General features: G+C 41.9%; 1 protein-coding gene across 2 annotated transcripts in view; it reads right to left on the bottom strand.

The window, feature by feature from the left end:
* Window positions 1-17,491, bottom strand: part of FAT3 (FAT atypical cadherin 3) — a 643,002-nt gene that overhangs the window by 81,281 nt on the left and 544,230 nt on the right. For both annotated transcript variants that reach the window (XM_038568333.1, XM_038568332.1), the window contains exons 8-12: window positions 16,820-17,095; window positions 13,999-14,209; window positions 5,193-9,266; window positions 1,361-1,557; window positions 191-344 (exon numbers count right to left, since the gene is read on the bottom strand). In XM_038568333.1, coding sequence (XP_038424261.1) covers window positions 191-344; window positions 1,361-1,557; window positions 5,193-9,266; window positions 13,999-14,209; window positions 16,820-17,095 — 4,912 coding nt within the window. The remainder of the gene's footprint in view (window positions 1-190; window positions 345-1,360; window positions 1,558-5,192; window positions 9,267-13,998; window positions 14,210-16,819; window positions 17,096-17,491) is intronic.

Here is a 17,491-nt window from a genome sequence, read left to right on the forward strand (position 1 = left end):
CAGTTTGTGTGGTCCAGAGAACCCATCTTCAGACATCATGTACAACTAGTATTTCTTTGAATCCTAAAGAGCAGGGCATATATCAAGGATCTTGTACACTACCTACCCACTGGTGATGAGACCATGTGAGAGTTTAACTTCTCTCACGGATTAACAATGGCATTTGCCCAAAAAATACATTCCACCTTACCACTTTCTGGATCTAGAAAAAATTCAGCGTTTCCAGATCCATAGAGTGAGTATCGAATATCTCCATTGGATCCAATGTCAGCATCCTTGGCACTGACTTTCAGGATGATTTTATTTGATGGAATGTCTTCGGGAAATAATGCTGTATATGCAACCTGGCAAAGGTAAAGAAAGGTAATTAAGTCCTTAGTATTTGTGAGGCTGATGCCACATTTCTCATTACAAATGATTTCTTTAAAATAGCATCCATGTAAAAAAAAAAATAGCATTCATGTATTTTAGCTTTGGCTATTTTTCCCTTCACCACAGAACAGTCTTATGATAGATGATGACACATGGTATGTCTTTTGCCCTGCTTTACCTCCCAGCCAATCTCATTCATTCAACGAATACTGATTGAGTCCCTCTACATGGTAGGTACTACTTTGACGCCAGGAGTATAATGGTGAAGAAAACAGACAAAAGTCCCACCCCTGTGGAACCATGACACATATCACATGTTGACCATGATCCTCTTTTCTCTTAAGCATGACTGACTACTTGAAATATTTCCATTCTTAAAGAGTCACTACTCACATCTGGCATTAGTATGATGGATTAAATTCATTTGCAAGACTTTTTCAAGCTATAGAATACAAATATTGTCTTTTGGTCCACATGGTAAGGAAAAGGTAAATTAACAGTGATTTAATTTCAATAAGGGTGAAAATAAAATTTGATACTTGCACCTTTTACTGGCTATTATGTTTTGTATTGTGATGGACAAGCTACTCTGTGAGGAGCTCAGAGATCTGGGTTCATTACCAATATTGCCACTAAGCAGCTGTGTACACTTATGCTTATAAGTGGTCCATTTTTCTTTCATGAAATCAGTGATTTCGACAGAGTAAGTCCTAAGGCCCTGTATGATTCCTTAAACACTATTTAATTTTAAGACTTATGGTTTTGTTTTTGTTTTTTTTGGGGGGGTGGGTGGGCAAAATTAGGTACCTGAACTTGCTACCTATGCTTTTTCCTATCCTCTTGCATCCAACTGGAGCTCACTAACTTAAGGAGTTAAGAGAAGAAAGTAGCCTGGCCCTTAGGCGAAAAATGAAATGGGTTTTGATTTAATTTTAGAAAGGCAGAGTAAAAAGCAGCAATACATCCGAGATATATCCGCAAATCTCACCTGATCGCACACTGGGTTATTGTCATTCACATCACTAACAGTCACTTCCACCATGGCCTGTGTGACAAAAAGCCCATCGGTGGCAGTGATATTGAGGAAGTAAATGTCTTGTTCTTCTCTATCTAAAGGTCTCTTCACATAGACCTTCCACTCACTCTGCACCAGGCCCAGGGCAAACCTTCCTCGGGGGTTCCCTCCTGTAGTGAAAAAAGCATTTTTGAAGATGTGCAATGAAAGGCTTTGATCTACACCTCCGGGGAGAAGCCTATGTGGGGTCACCCAGCTGCCCCTCTGACTGTATCATTTACAAAACTGAAAAAAAAATTGACAGTCACTTTCTTCTGATTCTCTTGCAACAAAGCATGATATTTATATGCTTGGCTTCTGAGGAACGTAAAACAGTAACTTTCCGAGAATAAAATGCACTTAGAGAAGCTGGAGATGATCTCTTGTTTAGTGCCCCTGAAGGACAATCAAATTCAAACTGTGAACAATCAATCCTCTTCCCGGGATGATACAATTGTCTTTCCACTTTGTCTCAAGAGAGGATGTAGTACACTATAGCTCTTGTTACCAAGACAATTTCATTAGCTGTTGATTATGCAATCAAGGGAAGGCAGTGAGTTCTATTAAGGAATCTTTTAATGATGGCTTTCTCATACAGCTGTGCTGGTCTTACACGCACTGGGGTTTGGGGGAGAAAAGTTTGCGTGACAGAAGAAGACCCATTAGTATTAAATAGCCCTAACGAGGGGTCATGAGAGGGAGCAGTTCAAAGATAATCACTGCAATTAGATGAAATTTATCAGAGAGAAGCCGGTGATAGCAGAGGAAAAGAAGAAGAGATGAAGTGGAACAGCTTTTTATGATATGAAACCACCGACAATGGTCCCAGCAATATTACTTGCCCATATCAGTACATTCCACCGAGACAAAAGCTATGAGGACAAGGTGGGAAGAGGAGCACAGAAGAAAGCTGCATTGACTTCATCCTGAAGAGGGAAACGATATCACCTCAGACATGGAGGAAGACTGGACAAGACAACTGGCAAGAAGCCCAGAATCTGGTTAGATCCTCATCGTTCCATTGGGCATTCAATAAGTATCTATCACCTGCTCTGGGGAAGGCACTATTCTAGGCAGTAGGGCTGCAGTAGCAGACAAAATTGACAAAAATCCCCACTCCCCCATGGTGGAGCTCACATTCTAGTGGGGAAGACCAACAATGAGCAAATGAATAAGGAAAGCCTACTGCATACTGTTGAAAAGATGGAGTCACCTCAACTTCCTAGAAGGAATCTTTAAAAGAGCATAAGGCAAAGACTCTGGTCCCACCAGAGGGATTGAGGGGGAAGTAGAGGAATTTTATTTTATTCTATTTATTTATTTTAATTTTTAAAAAGATTTTATTTATTTATTCATGACAGAGAAAGGCAGAGACACAGGCAGAGGGAGAAGCAGGTTCCATGAGGGGAGCCCAATGTGGGACCTGGTCCCAGGACTCCAGGATCACGACCTGAGCCAAAGGCAGACACTCAACCACTGAGTCACCCAGGCACCCCAGTAGAGAAATTTTAGTGCCAGTTTACACTTGCAATTCTAAGGCATGGGGGTGGGGCCGGTCCAGGGGTCTTCAAAGTCAGGGACAGTCATGGGATAAATGGACCCTAGTGGGCAGACAGTGAAGAAATGATGAGGGCTGCACATTTCTCTAGGGCAGTGGTCTTAGCTGGGAGTAGCCATGCATCACCCCCCACACTGGGACCTCTGTCAACATTTTGAGATATTTTTGAATGTCACATCACGGGGTGGGGGGGTGGTGGTGGTGGTGGTGCTCCTGGAGTCTCTTGGGTAGAGGCCAGAGATGTTGCCAGTCATCCTACAATGCACAACATGGCCAACAATACAAAGACTCACCCAGTCCCAGATGTCAACAGTGTGGAGGTTGAGAAACCTGCTCTGGTGAGACTCAGGGTCCTCCCTGGGATATCGTTTTCCTCCACCACTGGCTAGGATTCAATTATGCTTTAGTTGAATATTACTTTAGCATGCACAAATTTAACCTCTCCATTAAATGTTCTCAGTGCAGGCCCACCTCTTTTGTTAAATAAAATGATTAATGGTCCTTTGTTAAACTGCGGCAGCACAGCCAAGTTGTGTTACATCAAGAGCAAAAGTTAAATCTAATTAAAATCAGTTGGTGGTTGGCACTGCTAATAGTAACAGTAGCTTTAAGCTACTCTGTTCTCATTACTTTGGTAAAGTTGATGGGATGGTCCCTTTAAATCATCCATTGACAATTCAGAGACAAAGTATAAATAATTAAAGCTGAAAATTCAGCAACTCTTTACAATGGAAAAGTATCCCTCAGAATATATGAAAAGCTTTTTGTCTGAAACTGAATGCAAATAAATGTAAGTGATGTTTTACTCACTTTTCTTCCCTTCCCACTATTGCTCACGTCTTTTCTGCAGAAATATACATTTTAATGAAAAAGAAAGAAGGCATCAGATAAAGCACAAATGCATACAGAGTTTAAACAGAAAACACCATCAAGAAAACAGTTCTGTAAAGAAAAAAGAGAGGAGAGATGTAGAAGAGTGGCACTCCTAAGCACTGACACATATGCTCTCCTGTGGATCTTATTCTGCGGTGATTAATTAACTTTCCCACTAACGTACTTAAGCAGATTCTGTGTCCTGAGGGCATTCTAATTAATTCATTTTTCACTTTGAATAATGTAGTTTTTCTAAAGGGAAGCCACCTGACTACAAGTATTGATGGATTCTTTAAAATCTTTTGGCACTTTGCTTATGTTCCACCTTTGAATGTCACAACATCAAAATATTAGCTTTAAAACCCTTAGTTTTTAGGAAGCCTGCTCCTAAGCCACCAACCTTCCCACTTGTAGTTTAAAGCCAGTCACCCCCAGGAAGCTACCTCTGATCAGTGACACCAACATGAAACCCTCTGCCCCTTAGAGCAATGATGATATCGTTTTGTCCACTCTGGGTGATCTCATTTGTTGTCTATTTTGGCTTTTTCCACTGAACCACTACTTACTATTTGGAAAGATGAAAAGGGATCCAAGAAAACTGGTTCAGAATCACAACTTAAGATTTTTAGCAAAAGGTCAAACCCTGACCTTTAATTTGTTTTTAAGATTTTATTTAATTAATTAATTAATTAATTATTTATTTATAGACCACGTGGGTGGGGCAGAGAGAAAATCTCAAGCAGACTCATACTGAGCATGGAAGCTGATGTGGGGCTCGATCTCACCACCCTGGGAAAATGATCTGAGCTAAAATCAAGTCGGATGGTTAACTGACTGAGCCACCCAGGCACCCCCCTCCCATGCCCTTTAATTTGTATAGGTGTGTACATGTGCATGCATAGGAGGACTTCTCACTACCAGGCAAAACTAGTAAGTGAAGCTTACTGGGATCAGTGATTTGTTTTTCTTACCAATATAAGAAATAGGAATGTAGTTAAAAATATATGCCCCTTCCTGCAAAAAAGCTGTTATATTAATTTCTTTAACTGAGATAGTTGGCTGGCCTCCTTTTTAAATAGTAAAGTGGCTCAAGGACTGGGTACCAATCTTGGTAACCTGCCACAGGCAAACGAATGAACTCCAAACTAAGGCTGAGTTAGCAACAACCAACAACGGAAAAACTGTGCCGAGAGATCTTTTACTCAGCCCAGAGAGTTCATTACTCTCAACCCCCATCTCATTTCCCTTCTTCTCTCTGATTCTTACCCCCGGGCACTTCCCACCTTTCTTGAGAAAGCAGAGCACACAGAGTGAAAGCCAAGGTGGCTGACTTACCCGTAATATGGTAGCTCACTTGGCGATTAATGTCAGAAGTGTCTCTGTCCCAGGTGCTGAGGACGGCTACCACCTCGCCAGGAGGATCGCTCTCCTTCACATTCCCTCGGTAAACCTCGTGGGCAAAGACTGGTGCATTGTCATTTATATCCGTCACTTTGACAGATACCAAAGCCGTGGATGAAAGAGAAAAGGCCTCTCCGAGGTCGGAGGCCACCACAGAGAAGGTGAAGGTGGGATCTGTCTCGTGATCCAGGTCCTTTAAGGTACTGATCCAGCCTGTGTTGCTGTCAATATTAAAGGCTTCCATTACCTTTTCAGGCTGAGAATCCGAGTGCAGGGAGTAAGTGACTTGCCCATTGGCTCCCCAGTCCATGTCGATGGCTCTCACCTGTGTGAGTTTGGTGCCAATAGGCATCCCTTCCATTATGATTGTCTCATAGCTGGAAGTTTCAAAGACTGGCTTGTTGTCATTCAGGTCCAGTACCTTGATATCCACATCCACAGTAAACACAATGTCTACCTTGTCCAGGGGTATAGTGGCTGCTACTTTAAAGTGGAATGCTGGGCTGACTTCATGATCAAGGCGTTTGTCGAGCTTAACTGTACCTGTTTCCTGCTCTATAATGAAGACACTCCCTTTGTTATTTTCTGGCCGTTCCCCATTAACTGTGCTGAACCTGACATTTTGACTGGGCAAAATTCTCAGGGTGTCCAGAGTGCTCCCAATCGCTGTATCTTCTGAAACAGTAAAAGAATACTGAGACTGGGTGAATGAAGGCAAGAGTGTTTCAGGGGGCAAGACATGAATATAGACAGGAATGAGGGAGTGCTTTACTGGAATGCCCCCATCTACGGCTTTGACAAAGAAAGATAGCACTGTGTTTTTCAGCTGGTTAAAATTACCCTTAGTGACCATCCAGCCATTGTCAGGATCGATTTCAAGGAGGTCAGCCACTGAGACTGAGGCCTCACTATATAGAGAATAAGTAATCCTTGAATTTACTCCATCATCTGGATCCATGGCTTGAACCTGAGTGACCAAGTGGCCCCTTCCAACGTCTGCCCTGACACTGGCTCTGTATTCCACTGTCATAAACTGTGGAGCATTGTCATTCTCATCCACAACGATCACTCTCACAGTGCAAAAAGTCGTTCTCCCACCACCATCGAGGGCCCTCAAAAAAATACTAATGTCTCCCTCCAGAGGGTTTTCCCGGTCGAGCCTTTCTGTTGTGATGACTTGTCCATTGTTGTCTATGAGGAATCGATCCTTGGCAAAGTCATTGATGATGGCGTAGCTTATCTGCCCATATGCCCCAGGGTCCCCATCCGTGGCTCGAACATGAATTACTTTTGTCCCAGCAGCTGCATTCTCTCTCACCTCAGCTACATAGGTGCTTTGGGAAAAGGCAGGACTGTACAGGTTAGCCCCAAGTACCCTGATATGCACCTGTGCAGTGCTAGTGAACAACCCATCAGAGACTGATACATTGAGACTGTAAAGAGGCTCCATCCGTTGCTTCCGGTGGTTGGACAGGGTGATGATACCACTCTTGCTGTCCATCAAAAAGCTTGTTCGGTCATTCCCAGATAAAATGCTATATTCCAAGCGGTCAAAATCAGAGCTGTCTGCATCAGAGGCTTGAACGCAAGTTACAAAGTGGCCCCGGGGGGCTAATTCGCTCACATATGATTCATAAATGAGCTGATTAAAAATAGGAGGGTTGTCATTTATGTCCGAGATATAGATATGAACCAAGACCTCACTGCTCAGTGATGGGAAGCCATTATCTGTTGCTCTGATTTTCAAAATGCAGTGTTGCACTGATTCGTGGTCCAGCATCCGTGCTGTCAGGATTAAGCCACTTGCGCTGTCTATGTGAAAATAATCTGTGCTGTTATAAGTATCCTGGACAATCTGATAATGTACCAATTTATTATTTTCTGAGTCTGCATCAGTAGAGACAACTTGCAGAACAGGTGTCCCAATGAGAGATGCTTCTGATAATGTTGTATTGTATGTGGGTTGATCGAAAATAGGGGGATTGTCATTTACATCATTAACCAGCAAGTCAACGGTGACTTCAGCCCTGGCACCAGTAAGGGCATCACTGGCTCTTACTGTCAACTTGTAAACAGAGGCAATTTCATAATCCAAAGGACTAACGACTTTTAGGACCCCAGTGTCAAAGTCAATGTTAAACTGTTTATAAAGATCCCCATCTATAATGATATATATGATGCCTTGGCCTTCTGGACTGGTGGCATTGATGCTTAGAATGGGGGTGTCCATTCTTATGTCTTCATTGATGGATGCTGTATAAAAGGGCTTATCAAACACGGGCATTGCTTTGTTGACAATTGTGATGGGAAGTTCTACAGATGTGGATAAAGAGGGTTTTCCACCATCTTTGGCTAGGACGGTGACTCCATACTCAATGTTGGACAAGTCAGAGTTGAATGCTTCTTTTAAAATAACGTTCCCTGAATTAGGATTAATCTCAAAGTGGCCATAGTCATCCTGTAGGACGTAGGTCACTTCTCCATTTGCACCTTTATCTTTGTCAATGGCTGTCACCTGGTAAATCAGAGTGCCAGGCTCAGCATCAACCTGCACAGCAGCATAGTAAGGGAGGCCCACAAAGACTGGAGAATTGTCATTTATGTCTTCAATGTTAACCCTGACCACCACTCTAGCCACACGCAGATGGTCTAGCTCACGGCTAGCTTCCACCACCAGCTCATATAACTCTTGTTCTTCACGGTCAAAGGGGACTCCAGTGGTCTGAATTACCCCTGAGGTAGATTTTATCTTGAACTTATTTCCTGGGTTTAAGATGCTGTATTTTAAAGGCTCATTAAGGCGATTTCCAATGGCATTGACAATAGCGACTTTGGTTATGTTAGTGTTGTTCTCTGAGATTGAGGTCGAGTAAAAGCTTTGTGTAAAATGGAGGCCACTATCCATGGCTTCTTTAACCAGGATGGTGACCATGGACGTACTATAGAACTTTCCATCAGACACCTTAGCTATCAACATGTAGTGATCTTTGGAGAGGTTGTTGTTTTTTATGGTGAGTACTCCACTATTTGAGTCCATTAAAAAATGATCCAAGCTGCCTTCCATCAGGCTATATGTTAGTTCCGGGGGCACCTCGGAGTCAGGATCCGTGGCACTAACTTTCAGAACCTCCACTCCAACATAGGTAGGTAGAAGTAAGACAGTCTCAAACACTGCCTGAGTGAAAACAGGTGGGTTATCATTCACATCTGTTACCTCTATGTTGACTTCAACAGGACTCTCTGCAGTGAGCTGGGGGCTGCCACTGTCTCTCACATGCACATGAAAATGGAAATGGGCAATAGTTTCATGGTCCAAGTTGGCAATTGTTCTGATTGCACCTGTACTGGAGTCCACTGTGAAGAACTTCTTGGCTGTGGACTCCACAATTTGATAGACTAGCAGAGCATTCCGGTTGCTGTCAGCATCAGTGGCTCGAATGACCAGTGGGCTATTATCCAAGCTCCTGACAATGCTATTGACTGGGGCAGCCTCACTGAGGCTGCCCGAATATTGAGAAAAGAGAAAAACTGGGGCATTATCATTTTCATCAACAATCTGAATATTGACTGTGGCATTGGAAGCCATTCCTGCCATGTTAGTGGCCTGAACGATTAGCTGATAAGAGGAAGTACGCTCGTAATCCAAGGCCTTCCGGGTGGTGATGACTCCAGAATATGGATTTACAGTAAAGATCCCATCAATGTTTCCATCTTTGACTTCATAAATGAGGGTAGATTGACTGATGGCAGAGATGAGAATGACTGATGTTCCAATATCAACATTTTCATTTACTTCTGCTTGGTAGTCTTTGTGAGTGAACTTGGGGTGAGAATTATCAGACATGGTAACAGAAATGCGCACAATTGCGGTGGCAGACATTGGTGGGGAACCCTGATCCGTGACTTTTACTGACAGAACAAACTGACCCATTGTTGTCATGTCTGGCTCTTTGGAAACCGTGATGATGCCCAGGACCGGTTCAATCTTAAATGTGTTCCCAGTGTTCCCTACAACAGAGAGATAGATGGGGACAGGAGTTACACGTCCTCTTTTGAAGATTAATTCTTAATCGAAAGGCTACTGTACTGCAGCATGGCAAGCAGAAGGCAATTATTTGTATTTGTTCCATCTCACTCTGAAATAGAATGAAAGACTTCTCTTTTAGGGATATTCAAAAGCAACTGAAGTAAGTTTTTCAGTAAAATTGTGAATTTCAGGTCAGTATCCTCTTAAGCTGCATTCACAACAACACAGAATTGTGTACAATGCCACTGTTAAAATGGTCTTTTTACCTAAACCAGTGTCATATTCTGTGTTCTAGATTATAAAAAAGAAAGGAAGATGGTTGTAGGAGCTATTATACTGCAGCCCTTTGATTTCAGATTATCCCAGATAGACTTTGTTACATTTTACCCTATCAAAACAGACTTCATTCCAAATACTGCTTAGGTGAGGGGGTCTTGTTCTGGCCTGAAGAATTCTTCCCACGTCACTGTTTGCACCGTAAATTGTGAGGACATTTTCTGACCAACTTTGTGTTGTTCACTCCCTCACACCCCAAAAGAGACACATACATACAAAACTAGACATAAAACTAGAATAAAAATTATAAGGCAGTAATTCCAATCTGTAACCATTCCATTCAGAGTTTCCTGGTGAAGTAGTGAATTGCTGACTATCTGAACCAGACTTTAAACCAAAAACCTGACATATCACCCTTTTGAAATCAAGGAACTGGCACTCCACTTTGATGTATCTGGAATGGGAAGGGCTGCGAACAGCAAAAACCCAGGAGTTGAGAGCCTCGCCTCTGAAGCCTCTGAAACATGCAGTGGTGTGAAACCTGAGATTGCTGAGGATAAGCATAAGGGAGGAGTAAAGAATGGGGAACACAAGACTTGAGGAATGTAAAGAATCTGGCTGAAAAGTAGTGGACAGTGTGAAGCAGAGTCCTTCACCTAGTTAAATTAGCTTTTTGCTTCTCTCATCAGGTTTTTTGATACTCCACATGCTTGTGTGTCTAGATTCTTCAAAAACAAAATTAAAAATCTTGGTCATTCAGTTATCTCTGCATTTTTCTTTCTGTTTGAAGTACTGCAGTATGTCAGACACAGAGACGGTTTAAATGTCATTGTTAAGACAAGCTCCTGCACTGACAGGCACTTACATGTGTTTCCTGAAATATGCAGCAAATACAGCTGTATACGTACTTCTTATTACATACTTATTCAATAAACTTTTCTGTGCCTGAGAATATGTTCCTATAAAATCCGCTTATTTTTAAACAATTAACTTATTTTTTTAACTTATTTAAATATTTATTAATTTTTTTTAGAGAGTGAGAGTGTGATCAGGGGGGAGGGGCAGAGGGAGAGGGAGAGAGACTCCTCAAGCAGAGTTCTTGCTGAATGTAGAACTCAATGTGGCGCTTGATCCCAGGACCCTGAAATCATGATCTGAGCTGAAATCAAGAGTTGGCTGCTTAATCAACTGAGCCTCCCAGGTGCCCCAAGAATTAAGATAATAAAGAAGTAAAGAATTTGATTCCAGCCCCCAAATGTGAGTATTTAACAATGTCATCTTTGGTGTCGGCATGGTTTTTTTCCCTTGCCACCTGAACATGAGCCCTTTGTGAGGATTACATGAAGTTCAGTGATCTCATGAGCAAGCTTGCAAATGTTCAATAAATAATGGAATTGAGCTTGAGGCCTACATTTGAGTCACAGACCCTTCAAGGAGGCAGGAATCATTTTACATCAGTATCTCCGAGGAGGAAAATGTAGATTGTAGACATAATGCAACCCCAAATGTTTAATGCAACACAATCATGTTCCTCTGTGTTCCTTGCTGTGGAGTCCTGCTGTGGAGTCTCTGGCCAAGTCCTCCCTTGCTGTAAGCCCAGCACATTCCTTCATGCCCAGCAAGATTATACATGGCAAGGATGAAGGGGAGCCAGCTTCTGGTCTTGAGTAGAACTTCATAACCCTGCTGTCCCACAGCCACTCACCTGCTGTCACACGACTCTGGAGTGCTGTGCTTGTATATGAGGTCAAAGTGGGCTCTCTGCTTCTTTCCTGCTTCAACATACCACCTGCCCATTTTCTTAGAATCCACTTCCTGCTTATTCTCTCCTGCTAAACTTGAATCCTCGGAAACTAATGTCTGCTTGTTTCCTTGTTTCTTCAGCTTCTTGTAGACTTTTGGCAACTGAGCAAAAGCTGTGCTTATCTTATGTATCATTACTTATCTAGCACAAAGCACAGTTCTGGCACAAAGAAGGTGTTCAACAGTATGTATTAAATGATTGAGAGGAGAGATAGATTTAAAAAAAGACTTTTGGTTCTCTATATGCATCTTGGGATCCAATATGCCCCCATCATAACTCAATTCTTAGTCCTCATCTCTTGTGTTTCAGAGCCACTCATGAGGTGCTGTTGCACCAAACAGAAACTTGAACCAAATATAAGACCTGAAGCACTCAAAATCTGTCTCAGTTCTTTGGGCCCAAATAAAATTCAGTAGTTACTTCAGAAGCCAGGCAGGGGATAGGAATTCTATAGTCCACTAGTAAGCAGAGAAAATCTGCGGTTTGTAAGAGAACCTGCATAAAATGTACACTTTATACAACCACCTGTCATTTGCTTCAAAATGTTGCAGCATCTGGGTCTTCCTTCTCTCCTACCAGGATCTGGAAAGGAACTAGCTTGGCCAGGAGCAGTCCTGGTCTAGCAGAAGTCTGTCTGTCCATGAAGGAGCCCCATGACCACTTGTGACTTACTGCACACCCGCTAAAATCCTCAATAGCTTCTTATACATACAATCAAAGATTGTTTTTTGTCATTTCTAATAGCTGGGGGTTATTCTGTATGTTAGTAAATTGAACACCAATAAAAAATAAATTAAAAAAAAAGATTTTTTTTTGAGATACCAAGCATTCCTATAGGTTTCTGGAAATTCAAGTTTTCTATATAAAAGATATTTTAAGAAAATAACTTTTCTCTCTATTTTGAGTCAGTGGTTAAAGGAATGATGAAATCCCTTGTCTACCCATAGCACTGGGCTATAGTGTGTGCCTGTTGAAAGATAAGGAAAGTGGTCTTATCAGCAGGATGGGAAATGGCTCTCGTGTTACCCCTTGGAACCTCCAAATTGGTTTAGAAGTTATCTGCCTTTCTAGGAGAGTGTAAGTAATAGCCTTAATGACAAATGCAAAAAGCAAGTAGACAACATAGACAATGCTTAGAAAATGTTAAATAAAAAAAAACAGAAATAAAACTCCCTACCTACATGATCACAGTCACAGTGATATGAAACAATGTAGGTGCATGGATAAATACTGGGAAAGAAAAATATATATCAGATTAGGAAAAAAAAAACTGTAGAAAGAGTCTAAAGAGTTGTTGGATCAGGTGACACTTTCTGTGACGTTATTTAAATATCTGTGTTTTTAAAAAGAAGTTTCTCTACGTTATTTGTGGAACTGGAAGAACAAGGATTATATAATTAAATACTTAAAATGTCCTGCGGTAAAACAACAGATGCAAAATAGAATTTTAAAAGAAGTACCGGTCAGGCTTTAGATCAGAAGAAAATTCCATAAATATCTAGAAAAGAAACAGGTGAAGTTGCTTGGTGTGCCTGGCTGCTATGAACTAGTGTGTTTCACTTCTTTATCTTACTATGTTTTTGTATAGAGCTTAGATTCGACTCCTATAAAGTGTAGGTGCTTAATACAGGAAATAGTTTTAGATCATTCATTGCAGTGGCTTTTTAAAAAAAGAAGATTGCTGGCTTTTCTTTTACTAATATTTTTTAGTTCAAAACTGTCATTCTAGCATTCATATTTTAATTCAACCACTCACAAAAATGCTCCACATTTAAATCATGGGAAAGAAGCCTTTCCAGAGCTGGCATAAAAGGAGACAGCATTTGGCATTATGCATGACAGATATAATGTTGCAGAACATTTTGGAAATATGTGGCTTGAATATTCAAAAAAAGACAGAATTTGTAAAGGGAAAATATAGCAGATAAGGGCTATTTGTAATTTTGAGGTTCACAGTCCTATCCCTTGCTTGGACATTCATCTTTTCTGCTGAAAATGTTTTCTTCCTGTCCATCTTTCAACCATCAGTGAAGTATGGTCTTGCCTTAGAGATGTCAAAATTGATTTAAAAAATTTCACATTTAACAAAATATGAGCCTGTATATATTCATGTGTCTGGTGAAGTAGGCAGTTCCATATCTACCACCCACTCGGCTACTCTGAATCACCTCCAGTGAAGAGAATTTGTGCTAACTGTGGGATATAGACATTTTTGAAGCCCACAGCTCACCCACTAACAAATAAACAAAGACATGTAGGATTCAATTCATGGACTAGCCTGTGAGCCCTCAAGAGATGAGAGACTTTAATTATTTTATTGGGAGGCCATGGCTTGTTGACCCATCGGTAAAAGCCCCTGAGTTTACCACACATTTCTTCTCTCTCCTCCATTCCAGAAAATTCCAAGAACAGCACAATAAAAGGGAACTCCTTCCTCGTGGTCAGTGATGGAAAACATATTACCAGAATGCCAAGCATGTTGTATAACGTCATCACACAAACAGGGCAGTTGCTTGGCCAAACAATTCTTTTGGAGATGTTCCAGTAGCAGCTATGTGAATTTCACATGGCGATAAACACTACTGAGGGTCAAATGCCATGCATTAGGTTGCAATCTGCACAACAGCTCTCACCTGCTTCTATGGTATATATGAGTTCTGCATTTTCCCCTTTGTCTTTGTCCAGAGCCGTCACTTGCAGAACAGCTGATCCCAGAGCAGCCGATTCAAACACAGATGCTTCATACAGTGGGTTGGTAAAATAAGGACTGTGATCATTAGCATCTTCCACATTCACAATGACTCGGGCCAAGTTTCTTCGATAAGGAAACTCCTGATCTCTGACCTTTAGGCAAAATACAAGATCTTAAGTTGCAAGGAACTCACATGGCTATGTTTGTGGCAAATAGAAAATGAGGTAACTCACACAAAGTGCTTGATGCAGTCCCAGGCATGTGGTAGGTACTCAGTAAACGAGGTTACTATCGAGTGAGGGCACTAATTGTGAACAAATTGAGAGTCAGGGCCATGTCCATTTTATTGCTCAGGATTATGACCAGCCTATGTATGGTATGTGCTCGGTTTGTGTTCGTGGAGCTGCCTGCCTGAGCATCATGAACACAGCACTTTGCTCTGCACCACTGCCCACAGCCACTACCCCCTCATTTGTGTACATAGCTGCTAATGCAGTGGTGGATGGACGCTCTTCTGAAGGGGAAACTAAAACATTTAGTGAAAGAACTGATAAATGCAAAGCAGGCATTGCTTTCTATTCATTCATTCAGTAAACATTTACAGCCATCCTATTATTTGTTGAGTCCATGCTTCACTCTGGAGGTGCAAGTACTGATTCAGATTTGGTCCTTGCCCTCCAGATGCCAACAGGTGAGTATGGGATAGAGAAACAAGCAAATTAGGAGAAGGCCTGGTGGTGAGTGCCAAAACGGGAGTGAGTGGTAAGAAGCAGCTAACCTGGCACTCAGCTTCTTGGAAGAGCTAACAAAAGTAAGTAGAATTGGTAAAAGGGTGGTGTGGGCCGCATGTTGCAGGCAAGGAGAGCCACCAAAGGCAAAGGCCCAGGACTGGGGGAGAGAGCCCTTTTTAAGGGGAAGATGCCAAATCTTAGTTTCTAAAATGCCAGACCCCTTCTTATGACTTCACCAACCAAACTTGCCTGACTGCTTTCAAGTTTCCCCCGGTTTGCACATGCCAGAAGCTTGTAATCAATTCTTTAGCCCTCACCACATGATTTTTGCTATAATTTTATGTAGCGCTAATCAAATGTGTGCTTTGAGTTTGTTCAATTTCGGACTTCATAACTTCAGAGAGATGTGGAGAAATGAGAAAATAGACTGAGGAAAGCCATCAAAGGGAAAGAGCTTTTCAGAAGTAGAACCTAGAAGGAATGAGCAAAATTACTAAAATGGCTTAGCTTGGTGAAAGGCAGCATAAAGGACATGTTTGCTCTAAATAATCAATTACAGAAATGATAAATGATACAAGGTGACCAAACTGAATTTTGAGTCTTTTAAGAATGAACAGAAATGACTTGAATAGTGAGAATGGAGTTAGTCATTGGCATAAGGTTTCTGCCCCTAAATAAAACTCATGCAAAAGCAACACAGTGAATGTGCTTACTTTTCCTGCCTGTAGACTGGCCTGCACACCCAGGGACCAAGCAGAACTCTGTATTTTGGGATTATTGAGACTAGGTCTGTTTCAGTATGGGTGCTTTGTCTCTTTTGTATACTCAGCACCCAGAATGGTGCTTGGTACACAGTAGGTGCTGAAGAAGTATCTTAAATCAATGAGGGTGGATCTGATGGTTTCTAAGGATCCCCCTCCTCTTCCCACCCAGGGGGTCTCAGCTGGAAACTGCCAAGGGTATGGGAGCATGGCACTGGAGCTTGCTCTTTTTTTTTTTTTTTTTAAGATTTTATTTATTTATCCATGAGAGACACAGAGAGAGGCAGAGACATAGGCAGGAGAGAAGCAGGCTCCCTGTAGGGACCCTGATGCAGGACTCATCCCAGGACCCCAGGGTCACACCCTGAGCCAAAGGCAGACAATCATTGAGCCACCCAGGTGACCTGAACCTTGCTCTTTACCCAGGAGGGTTTTTGAACTAGAGAAGAAGGAAAAATAGCACTTAGTGGAACATCACTTTCAGCTGCAAGGAAACTGGTAGCATCTTACTGTGTTTTAAAGGCAATCAGTACACAAGATTTAGTCTGTGTCTTAAGGAAGTCGGGGGGTTGTTGAGCAGTGGCTGTGCAATTGCTCACAGGGTTCTTGGGTGGTCAAAGTGATGGGTTTTAGGCCATAAACTAATCAAGGGTGTTTCTTATTAATCCCTACTTCCCAATTATGTAAACTAGGAAAACTCCACTTTAAAATTAAAGCAACTTCCACATAATTTGGAGGTCCCACAAACCCAAGTTTGGACTGAACTAGCACTCTCTACAGGCTTCGGTGATCTGTTTTGCATGGCAGTATTTACTACTGGGTCCAGTGCCAGTGCCGTAAGTAATAAATAAGTTCTCTAAATGCTTCCAAGGGTTGAGCACTGCATAGATTGATCACCCTTGCAATTAACTTCTCAAGGAACTTCTTTTCAACTTTTCCACAGAATCTTCTGGATGCGAACCAATATCATCGCTTGGAAGATTTACCAAAACACGACCTGTTCCTCCCCTCCCAAGTCAGCCTGTCAGCAGGCACTGTCTGCAGAATTCACCTACTATTTCAGTTTGGCAAAAATATCGGGTCACTGAGGAACAATAGCAATTTTCCTTGTTGAAATAAAAAAGGCAGAAACAAAGGCGACCCTGCTGTGAGAAGACCAAATTTACTACTACTTACAAAATTTAAGTGCCCTATACTTCTGAAGACCAAGAAATGTGTCTTGAATGGTCACTGACTGTGTTAGGAGAGCAAATTAGCAGTCTGGTCCTACCATGATGTTGAGGATGTGCTTGTCCTGGGCCTCATGGTCCAGCCTCTCTGCAGTGTAGAGCACGCCGGTGCTGGGGTCGATCCGGAATTTCCTCATGCTGACAGAGTCAATGCTACTGTGGACAGTGTAGGTCAGCTTGTGCTTCTCGTCTCTATCTGTGGCTTCTATCTGCAATATCTCTGTATCTGGAAGCACGTCCTCAGAGATTGTGACATCGTAATTCAGCTGAGAGAATTCTGGGCCATTATCATTATTATCCAGCACTTTGATAAATACCTATAGTTAAAAGAAGACAAGAGTGATGACTAATGCCAATTCACTCATTGCTAATAAAGAGGCCCCCTCCCCCTCTCTTCCCTCCGCGTCCTTGGAGCCCAGCTTCTAGGAGCTATCTCAATATGTAGGAAGATCTCAAATGAAAACACTATAATTAGAAGCTGACAATAAACCAGTAGTTCACATTAGCAGGAACATAAACTATGAGCTAATCAATATTCTCACCATTAATTGAACAGCTGAGACAGCCCCCTGGGGGTGATAATTCCACAGGACTATTTGAGGCGCAATGTAAGAGATCACAAGGTGACCTTAGTTTGTTAAGTTTCTATTATCTTAAGTTCCCTTATGAGCTCCTTAAAGTGGATGCAACATGGAAGCAGTGACGGGGTGGGA

The sequence above is a fragment of the Canis lupus genome, chromosome 21 (assembly GCF_011100685.1).
Source record: "Canis lupus familiaris isolate Mischka breed German Shepherd chromosome 21, alternate assembly UU_Cfam_GSD_1.0, whole genome shotgun sequence".
Taxonomy (NCBI): domain Eukaryota; kingdom Metazoa; phylum Chordata; class Mammalia; order Carnivora; family Canidae; genus Canis; species Canis lupus.